At 47.9% G+C, this 15,574-nt stretch overlaps 2 protein-coding genes across 3 annotated transcripts in view; one reads left to right on the top strand and one right to left on the bottom strand.

Moving 5' to 3' along the window:
* The first annotated feature begins 5,410 nt into the window (after positions 1-5,410).
* Positions 5,411-6,945, top strand: LOC112136255. Of its 2 annotated transcripts, none has more exons than XM_024257850.2 (4): positions 5,411-5,512; positions 5,588-5,640; positions 5,711-6,651; positions 6,780-6,945. In XM_024257850.2, exons 1-3 carry the CDS (start codon positions 5,490-5,492, stop codon positions 6,646-6,648), a joined length of 1,014 nt encoding a protein of 337 aa, XP_024113618.1. In that variant the 5' UTR covers positions 5,411-5,489; the 3' UTR covers positions 6,649-6,651; positions 6,780-6,945. The 2 variants fall into 2 exon arrangements, with proteins under 2 accessions (XP_024113618.1, XP_024113617.1); XM_024257849.2 differs by lacking the exon at positions 6,780-6,945 and adding an exon at positions 6,711-6,756.
* A 3,170-nt stretch (positions 6,946-10,115) lies between these two features.
* The window catches only part of LOC112136290 (AT-rich interactive domain-containing protein 1A), a gene marked incomplete at its 5' end in the record, with an annotated part of 16,236 nt that continues 10,777 nt past the window's right edge, over positions 10,116-15,574 (bottom strand). The window contains 8 exon segments of the mRNA XM_024257895.1: positions 10,116-13,161; positions 13,242-13,372; positions 13,491-14,313; positions 14,412-14,505; positions 14,582-14,701; positions 14,775-14,904; positions 14,981-15,156; positions 15,236-15,368. Coding sequence (XP_024113663.1) covers positions 11,299-13,161; positions 13,242-13,372; positions 13,491-14,313; positions 14,412-14,505; positions 14,582-14,701; positions 14,775-14,904; positions 14,981-15,156; positions 15,236-15,368 — 3,470 coding nt within the window.

Raw genomic sequence — 15,574 nt, 5'->3', positions numbered from 1 at the left:
CTGCTTCTCTTCTTCTTCTTCTTCTTCTTCTTCTTCTTCAAATAAGTTCCGGCAGGCTGTACACTGATGTGTGTAATGCTGCACCCCACAGGTTTTCAGTAAAATTTAACTAAATCCTACAATATAAACCAGTCTGACGGAGAAAATGCAGGAGTCCTTTTCTAACCAACAAATCAGTAACGCACAACGGCAACACAGATTGAAATGAAAAAGTGGAAATGTTAAAAACACCGAGTCTGTTATAAAAACACCTCCTTTCCACCCTATATTTACTGCAATTGAAAATGACATGAGAAATAGATTCTTGTTCTCCACATTCACAAAGTCCACTGTCATGTTTGTTAATATTAAATAAGCAATCAGCCAGTCCACAGTGTCCCAGTCTTACTCTGCTGATGACTACCTCATCTTTATGGTAAGAGTATGGAGCCAGTCGGCTGACTTTCACTGACTTCTGACAGGAATATAGCAGTCGTCCCCGCTGCTCCTTGTCCCATTTTTCCTGCCACTGTCTATCTAGATGTTTTTTGCAAATACTAAAGCATTCAAGTTTACCTAAAGGAACTATTACATCAGGATTATCTTTAGCAAGTGACCCCTTGGCCAGAGCATCTGCAGTCTCATTGCCAGTGATCCCAACATGTGCCGGAACCCAGATGAACTAAACATCCCAAACTCTCTACCTTGTGAAGACACTGCAAAAGAGAATAAATCAAATCAGGGCGAGTTTCCGAATCCCTGTGTTGAATGGCCATCAAGGCAGCTAATGAGTCAGAGCATATGATTATATGTGGATGAATATTATCTGTTACCCAGTCCAAAGCCCATAATATTGCTAAAAGTTCAACAGTGAACACGGATAGACAGTTTGTCACTCTGATACTCAAACTGACCTGCAACCCATCAACAAAAACCCCAAACCCAGTTTTTTGTGACCCACTCTCCTTTGACCCATCAGTAAATATTTTAACTGCCTCCCTTCGTTCACAAAGATACAATCTTAATTGTTGACACGCAATCCCTTTATCCATTCCTAGTAGATCCATATTTACATCCGGTTCCGGCAGGCACCACGGAGGCATTGGAGGCCACACCAGTCCAACCAGAGAATCACTCTGTATCCGCATAGACTCTAAAACTTGTGCAACATGTGACATAAAATGAACTTTCTTATGGACGCCCTCAAACTCCCAACAGTCAACAAGAAGACTTTTTGCAGCCAAATCCCCACTGTACCCTGCCACCCTAACCCAGTAGTGCACCCCCAGTTTCAACCTTCACAGGTGCAAAGGTAACTCCTCCATCTCAACCAACAGAGCTGGAATCGACGTTGTTCTAAATGCCCCACAGCAAATTCTCAAGGCTTTTGCTTGAATTTTGTCCAAGTTAAGAAGAAGGGTCTTAGCAGCAGCTCCAAACACTTGACAGCCATAATCCAAAACAGACCTGATCATGGCTCTGTAAATTAACTGCAGAGTATATCTTTCTGCCCCCAATCGCTACCAGACAGGTTTCTCATAATATTAATAACTTTTTCACATTTAATCACAATTTTTTCAATATGTGTTTTCCACCGTTCGTCAAACCATAGTCCGAGAAACTTGAAGACTTTGACCCTCTCAATCACATGTCCATACATTTTAAGATTCATGGGAGGAATCTTCCTTTTAAAACCAAAAATTATAAATTTGCTTTTTTCACTGGAAACCTTAAACCCCCACTGGTCAGCCCAGCAAACAACAGAGTCTAGTGCCTTCTGTGTCTGTAAAAAAAGATGAGCAATATTCCTTCCACGCTTCCAGATGGCACCATCATCGGCAAACAGAGATTTGCCAAAAGAGTTATCAATATTTGTGAATATATCATTTATCATTACATTGAAACGAACAGGACTAATAACTGCACCTTGGGGAGTACCATTGTCTATATCCACTTTACTGGACAATACATTCCCCACCCTAACCTGTATAGATCTCCCACTCAGGAAATCTTCAATCCAAGAAAACATTCTGCCGTGAACACCAGCTTTACGTAGTTTCATTAACAACCCCCCCCTCCACAGGCGATCATAGGCCCTCTCAATATCCAGGAACACAGCAATCACAGCTTCCTTATTTATCATAGCCTGCCTAACATCTTTATCCATCACTGCAATTGAATCTATTGTACTTCGTCCTTTCCTGAAGCCATTCTGATAGTTCACGAAAAATCTACTATCTTCCAAATAAAACACCAGCCTGTTAGTCACCATCCTTTCCATTACTTTGCATACAACAGATGTTAGAGCAATGGGTCTATATGACGAAGGAGAGGAGGGATCTTTACCAGGTTTCAGTATGGGTACCACACTGGCACGTTTCCAGGACTCTGGTAACTTTCCTGCCTCCCATATATAGTTAAGCAAAACCAATAGCTCGTATTTTGTCCCTCCATCCAAATGTTTCAACATTTGATAATTAATTCTATCCTGACCTGGTGCAGTATTTGCCCCTACACGAATCGCATCCTCCAGTTCTCTCATAGAAAAATACAAGTTATACGAAACATTCAAGACTAAATCTCCAACAGAACTGACACCATCTTCCAGCAAAGTTCGTCTTGACTCCAGAACATCCCCCCCCACAGAATCGTGAACATCCTTGAAAACCCGAACAAACATCTCAGCTTTATCCTTATTGTGAACTGCTTCTCGTTGCCCATCACTCAATACTGGTATTTTCATCGACACAGTTTTTCCAGCCATTCTGTGTATTTTTCTCCAGAGCTGTACCACAGGAGTCTCAGGTCCCAACGTACTACAAAACTGTCTCCAATAAGTTTTCTTTTCAGTTTTAATTACTTTCCTGGCCAAAGCCCTACACTTCTTAAATTCAATAACATTGTCAAGGGTTGGAAATTTCCGAACTTTCCTAAAAACAATCTGTAATCTTTTGATCACCGCATCACACTTTTCATTCCACCAAGGGACAATAACACGATTCCTTGGAGTACCCCTAATAGGAATAGTTCAGAAGCCACACCCAGAATCAGACAAACTAATGATTCCCACATCTCATCTATTGTGCCTTCACTGTTAATTTGACCCAAACCTGCAGCTGTTCCATTCACAAAGTCCTTCCAGTTAGCCCGTGAAAAATTAAACCTTTGAAACCTTTCCCCAGCATCCACCACCAGAGACCGTCCAAATCTGCTCAGAACAGGGAAATGATCACTTCCTAGCAGATTTCCCCGCACCACTTCCCACTCTCCAATTCTTGCCAAGCCCGGTGAAGAGAACGTCAGATCGAGACACGATTCCTTATTCGACCTGATATCAACTCGAGTTGGAACAGTGGTGTTTAGGAGTACCAGATCGGAATGATCCATAAATTCCTCCAGTATTGACCCATTGAAATCTCTTCTGCAACTCCCCCACGAGGGGTTGTGTGCATTAAAATCCCCCACCCACACACAGATTTTTCCGTTTTACTGAGGATATTTTCTAGTTCTTCCAATAGTAATGATTTATTTGGATTATAACAATTAATCAAGTAAATTTTTTTCCTCATTACACCAAACCTCCAAAATCACACACTCAAGCGTTCCTTCCCATTTACAGATCTTTAATTGAATACCATGCCTCACAAATGTAGCACACCCCCCTCCAACCCGATCCATTCTATCTTGGCGTATGCAATCATATCCCGGAATGACAAAATCTAGATCAGGGTGCAACCACAGCTCTTGTACACATAAGAAATCCGGAGTTGGTGAAAAATCCCTAATAAACCGCTTGAACTCTTGCCCGTTAGCAATAAGGCTCCTAGCATTCCATTGCAAAATGGAGAACATAAGCCTCAACTCAAACATCATCCACATCTTCAATAAGTGCCCCATCATCCAAATCATAAGTGTCTTCCATGTCAACTTCTCTCTCAGACTGGCTCACCTGGCTTGTCCTCATGAACTCATGAAGAGATTGAGGAGCAAAATTCTTAAATCCCAAAAATCTATTAGCAGACTCAGCAACAAACTTTATTATATCAGACCTAGATGTTTTCCCACGCGCCCCGTACATAACATCAACTATGAATGCCAACAAGGACTCTGTGTGGACCACCATTCTATTGGAACCCACAATTGTTGTAGGTGAACTTTCAGAAGAGAAGTCCCTGTGAGCAGACGTGTTCAGTGAAGTACTGGGAGGATTACCCACTTTAATCCGTTTAACTGCTTCTGCATATGATATGTTAAGCTGCTCTTTGACATCTTGAACCCGTTTGGCTTTGACAAAAGATTCACACTCCCTTGACGACGCCATATGACACCCCCCACAATTGCAGCATTTTAAAGCTGTCATTTCACAACTGGAAATATCATGATCACCCCCACACTTTGCACAACGCCGGTCCCCTCTACAGGCAACAGCCGCATGTCCAAAGTGTTGACACTTAAAGCACCTCAAAGGGGGTCTAACATAAGGCCTGACTTGGTAAGAAATACAACCAAGAAAAACTCTTATAGGGAGGTTTTTTCCCGAAAAAGAAAGTAATACTGGGGCATTAGGATTACCACCACCACGAGCTCTGAATCGCTTCACTTCCACTACTTCCCCACCCATGATATTGTCCGCAATTTCCTTTTCTGACACATCTGCACACACATTATAAATGACACCTTTCACCACATCTCTCCGCTCCGACACTGACACCTCCACTTTTTTCCCACAAATCCAAGTGATTTTCTTTGCTTTAGAAAGTTGATCCGTAGTTGAACAAAACACCAACAGGGCTCCACTCGGAACAATTTGAGCCTTCACATTAGCCCCAACACATTTTAGTGAATCTGCTATCTTCAAAGGGTTCATGGCCCTGAACCCCTCTCCAGACTGCTCCTTCAGTCTTATCACGACTTTTAGCTCTACAACAGACTTAACCATCTTCACTTCCCTACCTTCTTCTTTTTCCAAAGAAGAAGCAGACCTGTCTCGCTTCCCAGACAGTTGAAGTTGATCAGAGTCAAGATTTCCTGCACTTGCAGACATTGCCCCAAAACATCAATACGCATCGGCAAAAGTAGAAGATAGAAGCAAAAACACACAAACGCCACCCTCAAACATTTGTAGAAGAAGCTCGGCAAGCACACCAATGTACCGGGCCTATACAGGCCGTCGGCTGGTGAACCCCACCAAACCTCCTCCCCAATAATTTCACCATCCACCAACCTCACTATCGCAACACTCCTCTCAATTGCCAAAACACAAAACACTCCGCACGAAAACCTCCGACCTCCCAACCTGCCGGTGTGATCCGCCACCTCCTCTCCACGTCAGCGCTCTAACTCGCTCTGCTTGTTTTGATCCACTAAAAAACACGTTTTTCGCTGATGCTTCTCTGTGGATCTTCTTCATCTTGGCTCTGCAGCACCTGCAGACCATCAGCACAATCAGCTGCAGCTGCTTAAGTAGCAGCGGGTTGCTGGTGCAGTGACCTGCCTGTGGGTTTGTGGAGATGGCTGGTGGAGTTGTTGTGGGGTAAGGTGTGGTGGCAGCCAGCATCTGACTTTGACCTCCTGTGTCTTCTTCATCTCATTTCTGTTTCTTGAACAGGATCTTGTTGCTTCTTGTTCAAGCAGAGCATGAGTGTTCCTGGGCTACAGCTGGTGAGGGTGACGCTGACATCTGCTCCCTGTGGAGCTCCAGCACTTCTCATGACTCGGGTTATTGTTTCAGCACAAAGCTCCCAGAATGCTGACCAACATGTTGGCTTCCAGCAGCGAGATGGCAGACTGAGGAACCTCGGTGGCCCTCCCCAGAAGCAGCTCAGACGAGCTGTCTTTGCTCCTCGCTCTGCCTGGAGAAGCAGCTTCAGCCCTCAGACTACAGGTGACGGAGGTTCTGGTCCAAATGTAGAGGCTGGTTCACAGGCAAAGCCAAGGCAGAGCAGCCTGCTGTCAGAACTGAACCAGCAAAGTGAGGGTCACACTTGGACTCTGAAAGAGAAGTTTGGTTCCTCTGCTGCTGATCCCAGAGAAGATGCTGTGACTCAGAACCAACAGAACTGGAAGGATGGTGCTGGAACTGGGCTATTTAAGAATTCCCTGTATATGGGCAAAGTCTCACCCGGCAGCCCCAAATTTGGTCCAGGTTCTTCTGGGAAAAGCCCATCTTTCAGTGAACCCTCTGGGTCTGCACAGCCAGAGCCCTCCAGCTCCTTCAGAGGCCAAGCTTCTGCTTCGCTGTTCAGTCCGGTTGGACCAGCACCACCAGGCCGCAGAGTCTGGATGCAGACGTATGCTCGAGCTCCTGCACGCAAAAGGACTCTGCAGCATGGAGCTAAAGCTGCACGGAGGTCCACAGAGACCGAGAACCCAAGGAGCAGACCTGGTTCTGAAACCAGGCCCGAAGCCGCAGGGAGCTACAAACCCAGAATCCTCACAGTGGAGCGGCCGGCTCCGGGCTTGGCTCCAGCTAAAGTCTATGACATCCCACCGTCTTTTGGTGGGTGGGCTATCAGACGGCTTGGACATTCAGACCAGAACCATGTGGAGGTCCAGAATCCCCAGCTGAAGCCTACATTTCTACAGCAGAAGGAAGTCCTCAAGGCCAAGGTCCCAGGTCTTCATCCAGAGTCCAGATGGAGCAGAGTGAGGCTGCGTCCCAAACTGTAGCAGGTGAGGACTTGGAGGTTTCTGCCACTAATCCAGGTTCTAACGTATGGATGTGTCCACAGGACCTGCAGCTTTTAAAGAGACCGTCAATAAAGTTTAAGTCTTTGATGTTGTGATGTCATTTTCTGCAGACTGGAGGTGGAACCTTTGACTTTGAACCAGGAAACTAACACAAATGGTTCATGATCCACTTTAGTTTCTATCCCATCCCAGTTAACGCCACATGCGTTCAAGAACAAAGACTCATCCAGCAGTCTGACTTGTCAATTTAATGGAGTAAAATTATTCTAATCTAAATTTGCAGTTGATACAATTCATTATATTCACTTTGAAATCCAAAGGGAACATTCTAACAGCTGGTCACATGTCTCTAGATTCAGAACTGTCACTATGGAAACGGAACACTAGAGGGCGCCAGAAGATCACGATTTTTTTTTAACATCTTTTTTGTGTATATTGTCTTCCTTCTGCCACAATGTGTAAATTTGTTTATATCTATCTTTATTATAGGAATGTTTTTATTCTTTTAAATTATTGGTAATTTAGTATATTGAAATTTTGCAGTTTAATATTATGCTTTTCTATATTATTGCTGCTGCGTCTACAACTGAATTTCCCTGTGGGGATAAAGTTGATCTTGAATCTTAAACAGAGCAAAAGTCAAACATTCCAGTGTGTCTGACATTAAAGTCAAACTTCTTCCTGTTATGTTTTCTACTGCGGTCAGTGAGCTGCTGTTAGCTCAGACGTGGTTCTAACATAAATCTTTGATTTTGTTCATAACTGTGTCTGATCTGCAGGTAAATAAGGGTAAAAATGATCAAATTAAAACTGCTGCCAAAAATATGAAAGTTACCAATGCAGTGACAGTTCAGCAAGACTTTCATAAAATAAGTATTATAAATTTCTCTGAAATTGGTAAGGTTACCTTTTATTTATGTAGAATTGTATCCTATAGTGTTCAGCTGGCAGCTTCACTGTTCTAAATACGAGCGCCGGAAGTAACTATTCCCTTTGTCAGCCCTGTCGCCGTTTTGTCTGACATCACCGTGAAAAGGCTCTATTAATAGTTGTTGCTTTAACTGTTAATTTTTGGGGGTCTAAGATTCAGTCAGGCTGGATCAGCTACGAACCGACAGAATCTGTGTCCCCACTCATTGTTTTACATAGAAAATGTAGAGAAAATTCAAACAAGACAAACTCACAAAAGCCCCAGAATAAAGTATATTGTAATTCATGTCTGCGTTCTACTGCTGTCGTCTTCACACTTATCTCAGCAAAAGCAGTGACCATTGACTATAGAAAAATACTGGACTTCTCGAGCACTGAGGTCCCCCATTGGAAATGCATTACCCTCCACTCCTCGTGAAAGTAGGCCGCCGCTTTCACCGTCACTTCCTGAAACGGATATTGCCATTTGCAAACAATCTTCAGCGATTGGTCTGAGTCGCTGTGTGTCATAGCTGAGTCATGGAATCTATAGGAAGTACTGTCACCAATCTGGAGTGAGTTTATTGCAACCGTCTGCTTCTTTCCACGCCTCGACCACGAGACCGCAGGATGTAAACAGATTCTACTTTAATAACACCGGAGAATTGTACAAGTCATTGTTGAAGCCTTTGAGGGAGAACCATTCCAACATTTGATTCTGTACATTTATTCCTTTTAGTCGAGATAAAAGGAGCATTTGGGTGACGCCGCTGCAGAACGCCCCCCCTTTCGTGCGCGCGCCGCAGCAGCAGCTTGTCACTTCACATGCGCGGGTTACAGTCGGATCAGATGCACGTGAGAAGGGCGTTCAGGGGTATTTAAAATAAATAACCATCCCAACAAGTGAACAGCTGGATCTTTTTATCTGTTTGAAAATATGATAACATACATTGAAGTTTGTCTCGCGCTCCTCAGACGGCTGCGTCTAATTCAGGCTGAAGCTGGAAAAGTGAAGAAGATGAAACTTTGGTTGGTGATTTTATGGAGGAGCTGTACCATTCTGTATGATACACAACTTATTATTTATAAGCTACAATCAAAACAGTGAAATAAAGAAAAACGAACGTTAAACAAACAAAAAAGTCCAAAGCACATAACCTCAGAGTGAAATCTATTTCTACAGAGTAAATCCTCATCTAAAAATGTCGACAGCATGCGCCTCTTGTTGTTTTAAACTGCTGCATCGGTACATTCCATTGAGGAAAACAACAGTAGGACAATGATTGGTACATTGTTGAATTGTAAAGTAGGTGTTAAAAGGTCTTCACGGACCCATTGATGAAGTCTGCTCCCATTGGCTACCCATCATCTGTCAATCAAACCCCCCAGACGTTCGACGTCAGACCCACAAACGCTTATTGAGCCATCTGATTGGTCAATTTATTACTCTAATAACTTGTGATAAAATGAAAAAAATCTTTAAAAAAATTAGGATTAGAAAAAAGAAGTTAATCAGAAAGCAGCAGAGGAAGAATGATTATTCTGACATATAAAATGACTGAGAAATAACTGTCTGTTTCTCAATGTAAGTCAATGGGACTTTGGCCTTTTTGGAACCCAGTGGTACTTCCTATATGGAACACGGAAGGAGGGGGCTTGCTCAGGGGGGCTTGCTCTGTCCAGTAATTCTTATATACAGTGAATGGCAGTGACACTGAAAATGTTGCCTGCCCTCTAGTGGTGAAATTAATACACTGTGCCATTGACACCTGGGTGTAATTACCTCCCTGTTCCTGCAGATGTCACCAGGAACCACAAAACAAAAATGTTTTTCCAATGTAGGCTACAGCTGCTTTAATAAAAACTTCAATTAAGATTTATTGAGTGCCACAAAAAAAAAACAAACAAACAAAAAAAAAAAACGTGCCGCACTTTGAGAAACCCAGATGCAAATGAAGGTATTAAAGACAAGCATCTTTAGAAAGGCTGTCCAAACGTTCTGCAGACGGTCCGATTTGGTTTGGTGAAAGTATTACTACCTGCATCCTTTGAACCCTTAACTCTTAATGTAAATGAACTATTGAATATTTTTTTGCAATTGAACACTTTTGATTTCTTCACAGACCAGAGTTGTATCTACATTTGTTTTCTGAAATTACAGTTATTTTCTGATTTTGAAGACTAGAAATAAAATAAAGTGCATGGAAAAAACTTCACTTTAAATCTGGGTCACAATTAAATGCTCACAATAAAATTCTAAATTTAAATCATCTGAACAAAAAAAAAAAACAAATTTAAACAAAGTTCTTGCTAGTAAAAAACATGAAAATATTTTCTGACTGACTGAAATGGGGTTGAAAACATTTATCATAAATGGAGGGAAAATTCATTTTATGATAATTCCCAGTTGAAACAAACTCCACAATTCCAGTCTATCAGATGAATGACTATTCTTTGCATTGGTTTAACCATCTGTGGGCTCGTGGTTGTGAATGATCAGCAATTGAAGAACCGGAACGATGAAAGAAACCCACAACCAACGTCTTACGAAGATTTAATGTACATTTATTCTTAACACGTGGAACATATAGTATAAAGATTTCATACTGAATAAATGATATTCATTAAGCCAAAAAAGGGGGAAAAAAAGGAATTTACATCAAGTCTTTAGCTACATCATCTGAAATACAAATATGCAGAATCCGCATCACTGGAAAAATCAAATAAATTTAAACCGGTTCTTCCTCGAGGTTCCATCTGTCTCCGGTGAGCCGGGGCGCTGCTCGGCTCGCGGCGGACACAGACCGAACCTGAAGCTAGTGGGAGGGTGGCGTTGGACAGCAGCGAGACGCCCCTGAGGCGGTGCCGGCGGGCGTCAAGTCGTCACATGGCGCACTTGATGCAGTTCAACTGGTCAAAGGTTAAAAACGGTGGGGAGCAACAGAGGGGGAGGGTGTAATGTACAACATGGTATTTACACTGCAGCTGGGACTGCATCAAGCGTCCAGAACCAGAGAGAAGACTCTGAATGTCCGGGTCAAGTCATACAATCAAGGGACAGAGAGGTCGGGGTGTTGTAGGTTCACCATACTTTGGGGGGAAAGCCGTTTTCTCTCCACGTCAACTAAAACGGATTTAAAAACTACAGTTTGCTGCCGAGTCAGCGTATCTCAGTGTGAAACAGTATTATTACAGTAAGTTTACAGCTCAGGTGTACAGTACAGAAAAAGTCCTACAATCTACTGCACAGCGCCCCGCCTGTTCACGCGTGGCTCCTGCCAAGCCGAGCCTCCACAGTTACAGCAATCCCTCCACACAGACCAGCAGTCTGTGCGCCCCCCCCACAGCCTTCCTCAGTCCGAGCCTCCAGGGGGAGGGGTGCGAGGGTCCCCCAAACTCACTGTAAACGAGACAGCAACTTTGGTTACAGTTTTCTCTTTTTTCAGGAGTTTTTTTAAACGTTTTTAATTAAAAAAATGGGTTCTGTCCCCCCCCCCACCATCCCTCTGGTTTAAAATCCACAGGAGCTGGGGGGTCTCCTTCCTTCAAGGGGCGTGGGGGTAAAAAGACAGTGGAGTCCGAGGTGAGTTTGCATAAATTAAAAAAAGGAGAGGGAAGAAGGCCGTCTTACTCTCTGAACTCACTCGCAGCAGACGCACACGCAAACACACAAACGGGGGGGGCGCAGGAAGAGGCGGAGCCAACACCTCCCCACGCCTGTCATGATTGGCCAATCAGGAACAGAACGTCACAGATTACTTGGGACACGGAGGAGCTCATGAGCGGCGACACAGAGATGTCAAGCAGCCGCGACTCGTACAGTGTGAACTCTGAGTGGTTCTCCTCCACCTTGGCCAAGGCGTGCAGCGCCCGGGCCGCCCGCCGCATCATATCCACGCTGGTGGGCTCGAACTGGGCCCCCCCCTGCATCTGCAGCAGTGGGTTCTGGCTCTGCGAGTACTGCGTGGCGGCTAAGCTGTCCTCTAGGAAGCCCAGCAGGTTGCCCACGCTGGCCTTCTGTACAGCGATGGCGCGGGCCGCCAGCGTGTCGCCGTGGGCCAGGTTGGCCAGCAGGACCACCGCCATTTCCCGGCAGACCGCCACCTTGCGCTCGCCGACCAGGCGTACCAGCGAGCCGTAAAGCTTCTCCAAGCGGCTGAACGGAGGCGTTGCCAGAATGAGGTCGACATTGTTGTCCTGGATGCTGAGCTTGCTGAGGGTCTCCAGGACCAGTCTTTGGGGGGACAGGGAGCTGTGGGGGCCAAGCGTGGGGAATGGGTCCAAGGCCTCTGCAGAAGGGCAAACGGCCCAGTGCAGCAGGCCGTCCAGCAGGGGGAGACAAATACTCTCGGGGTAGATGGAGAGGTCCAGCTGGCCAGAGATGTTGGCCAGAGTGACCAGGCAGTTCTCTCTCAGCACCTCCAGGCAGTCCCACCACCACTCATCTCGCTCACAGCTCACGCCCTCGTCCTCCTCCTCCTCCTTCTCGTAGGTGACCGGCGCCTGCTTGCGCTCCGGGTGTCGGTGGTGAAGCAGCACCAGGCGGCCCAAAAGGAGCAGCAGGCCCGGGTGTTTGGACATCTCCAGGTCGTTCCCGGGAACGAAGGACAGGCTCCGCACAATGTTAGAGATGCAGATGCAGCGCCGCGCCAGCGAGTCCTGCCAGTCCGACAGCGTGCTGAGCGGCGTTTCGTCTTTGCTGTGGGGCTCGTCCTCCAGGATCTTGATGTTGCGGCGGTTCTTCAGGTCTGGGTTGATGCTGAACAGAAACTTGCCGTTCTCCTTCTGCTCCTCGGCTCCTCCGCGGACCACCTCCTCGGTGACCGACCCTGGGCGGGCCGACAGCACATCGTCGATGGTGGCGGTGACTGGCGCCCCGGTGGGGAGTGGACTCTTATCAGCTGGGGACTTGGGAGGCTCAGACGTTGGAGGTTGGTGCCTGGACTTGCCATCGCCGCTGCTGTCTACCGCGGCTCCCTGCACCTTCTTGCGGACCTCGCGGAGAGCGGCTGGACGCTTCGGAAGCTTCAGACGCTCCATGTGGCTCTCAAAGTGGGTCTGGATGTGCTCAGTAGTGTCACCACCGCCGATGCTCCAGTGTAGCAGACCGCTGTCGAAGCTCTGCAGCTGGCCGAGCTTGGACAGGTGATTGAGGCGAAACGGGTTCTTTTTGCGCACCAGCTTGATGGGGAGTTTATCAAACTTGCTGGCCTGCCTGGGCTTCTCCGAGATGCTGCTGGCGTTGTGGCTGGACCCTGCAGGCAGCTTATTGGGCGCCTTTTCCTCCTCCTCATCCTCTGAATACTTGTCTTTCAAGGAGCTCTCCTCCTCCTCCTCTTTGACCCGGACCAGCGACGGGGCGTCAGCAGGTCTTTCTGGTTCCTCGTCGTCTTCGTCCTCGTCCTCCGTGTCCATGTCCTCACCCTCGCCCATGGAGGGGTCCTCCTCAGAGTCCTCTGCAGCGTTGGGGTCAATCAGGGTGCGCTGGGCGGCGTCTCCGACCTCGTACTCCTTTAAGATGCCAAAGATCTGGATGAGGCAGCGTCTGAAGTACTCCACGATCAGCTCCAGGAACCCCGGCAGCTGAAAAACACGTCAGCAGTGAGTCCACGTTCATGGAGAGTCGCTTTTTAAAACGGAAGGAAAAGCAAAGCAGGTCTCACCTGACAGAGGTTGAAGGTGGAGATGCTGCTGTCATCGTACAGCAGGATGTTGATGGTGTCCAACGCCCACGTGCTCTCCGCTAACAAGCCCGACTTCAGGGACATCATCACTCGCCAAGCCTCGGGAGTGCCTGGAAAGAAAACCGCTGACTGAACAGGAATTCTACACATTGGAGGAGAGAAACCTCCATCTGCTCTGGTTTGTGGGGAGTTTTTCTTCTTCTGGTCAAAGATGGAGTCAAAGTTTACCTATTTCTTTCATGGTGAGCCTTCGGCGGGGCTTGAGGTGGGGTTGGGAAGCCTCCACCGAGCCGGGAGGGAAGGCCATGTCCCGCCGGATCATGGGTTGCTGCACTGGGGCCTGGCCGATGTGGGAGGCCGGGACCGGAGGTCCGGCTTTGTGCACCTTAATGCCGGGGTGCATGTAAGGGGACTTGCTGGGTGACGTTCTGCTTTCTATAGGCCGGGGCATGGGGGCCGGGCTGGAAACCTGAGCAATGTGGTTCTGGGAAGCCTGGTAGGTGGAAGGTAAGGGCCTGGTCATCGGGGGTCCAGATCCGACGGGGCCAAAGGGCGGCTGCTGCCGGTTGACATGGCCGGGCCACTGCCCCTCGTGGTTGATGCGTTGGTCCGCTGGCATCATCTCCTCTGAGCGGTTCATGCCGTGGTAGCCAGGCCCCTGACCCGGCCCAGCAGGTCCCTGGCGGTTGGGATAGTTAGGATAGCCCATGTCGTTGCGGCCCTGCCACATCTGGGCTTGGGGGCCATCGGGACCTGAAGGCATGGGGCTGGGCATCATCTGGGGAGGCATAGAGGATTGGGAGTTCGGGCCTGCAGCTGACGGCCCTCTGTCCCGTCCGAATGGGAAGGGGAACTGGCCCTGCGGACCTGGAGGCCTGCGCTCTCCCCCAGGGTACGCATTGTACTGGTTGTACATGTCCTGCTGCCCCTGGTGCCCAGCAGACTGAGGTCCCGGCTGCTGCTGGCCACTGTAAGGGGGAACGTTGTACATTTCTCCCTCGTGACGTTTGGCTGGAGGGCCGTACGCCCCATCCACAGGGCGCTTGTAGTTCTGTTGGTGAGAAGGATTCAGAACTGTGCTTTAGTTTGTGACGGGAGGTCATGTGACTTTTTTGAATGATTCATAAGACACAAGAAAAGTACTGGTACCTGCTGCTGTTGGTACATTCCTGGATGTTGGTTAGGATATGGACCACCAGGGGGCGCTCCTTGACCAGGGTACTGGTTTGTATAGGAGTCGTGCCTGAAAAAAGACGTGCATCATTCCAAATGAACATGCTCTGCTGCAGAGAAGCTTCTCTGCTGCCAGAGACACTGACCGCTGCTGAGAGGGGGGGCGACTCGGCGAGTACATCCCGGCGTCTCCTCCAGAAGACATCATGTTGGGCTGAGGAGCTCCTGAAGCCATGGTGCCTTCCGGACCCATCCCCGGCTCCTGTCTGCAACACCAACAACCCGCAGTCAACATCCCCGTCCAGTCGTCGTCTCCATTCACAGCCGAGCTCGCTCTACCTTCGGTCGTATCCGTACGGGAACTGCTGCCGCTGGCCCATCGGCATGTTGCTCATAGGGGCCGGGGGTCCTCGGTTGTACTGCTCCCCCATCCCGCTGTTGGGGCCCGGGGGCATGAACTGTTCTCCAGCTGTAAGAGGTAGAGGCGGTTAAATCCGGGTCTGAGTAGACCGTCTTCAGGTTTGCTGGGCGTGGTCAAAGCGCACCTTTCCTCATGCCTCCAAAGGGGTCCTTGCTGGACTCGTAGGGACCCATCCGGCTCATCATCTCTGCATTGCCCATCCCTGACTGGTACCCCTGAGAGTTGGGAGTCATGGCGTTCCGTCTGGAAAAAGCCGGATCGCTTCCGTCGGCAAAGGGGTCCTGCAGGCTGACGCTGTTCCTGCGGGACGACGTCAGCGTTTCTGTCATGGAGAACTCACACCTGACCGTCTACACCAGGCCCTGTGGCGGCATCTCACCTGACACCAGGCATCTGAGGCATCTGTGGATGTGGGGTGGAAGCCGGAGTGGGGGGCTTGAGGTCCCCCCCCTCTGCCATGGAGCTGCTGGTGGACTGGGGAGTCTGGGGTCCCTGGAGGGATCCAGAACCAGCTGCAGAAGAAGAGGAGAGAACTGTCATTTCTGCAGCCCAGAAGAGAACCAAGGACGGCGTGGGAAGCTCCACCCCTGACGCACCGCTGAGCGTGCACGAGGACAAATAATGCTCAGCCTGAGCTCTGCTGTGTCATGTTTCAGCCATGACCCTGTTCAACACCAACAGTTCATGTAAGTAACATCTTTTTTCTAATCCTATTTTT

Source organism: Oryzias melastigma, linkage group LG11 (genome assembly GCF_002922805.2).
Source record: "Oryzias melastigma strain HK-1 linkage group LG11, ASM292280v2, whole genome shotgun sequence".
Classification (NCBI taxonomy): domain Eukaryota; kingdom Metazoa; phylum Chordata; class Actinopteri; order Beloniformes; family Adrianichthyidae; genus Oryzias; species Oryzias melastigma.
This window is presented reverse-complemented; position numbering and strand designations above follow the sequence as displayed.

Coding starts and splice junctions, on each gene's coding strand:
- LOC112136255 (XM_024257850.2), top strand. CDS start 5,490: ATGGCTGGTGGAGTTGTTGTGGG. Junction 5,513..5,587: donor GCTGGTGGAGTTGTTGTGGG/GTAAGGTGTGGT, acceptor TTTCTTGAACAG/GATCTTGTTGCTTCTTGTTC. Junction 5,641..5,710: donor GTGTTCCTGGGCTACAGCTG/GTGAGGGTGACG, acceptor TTATTGTTTCAG/CACAAAGCTCCCAGAATGCT.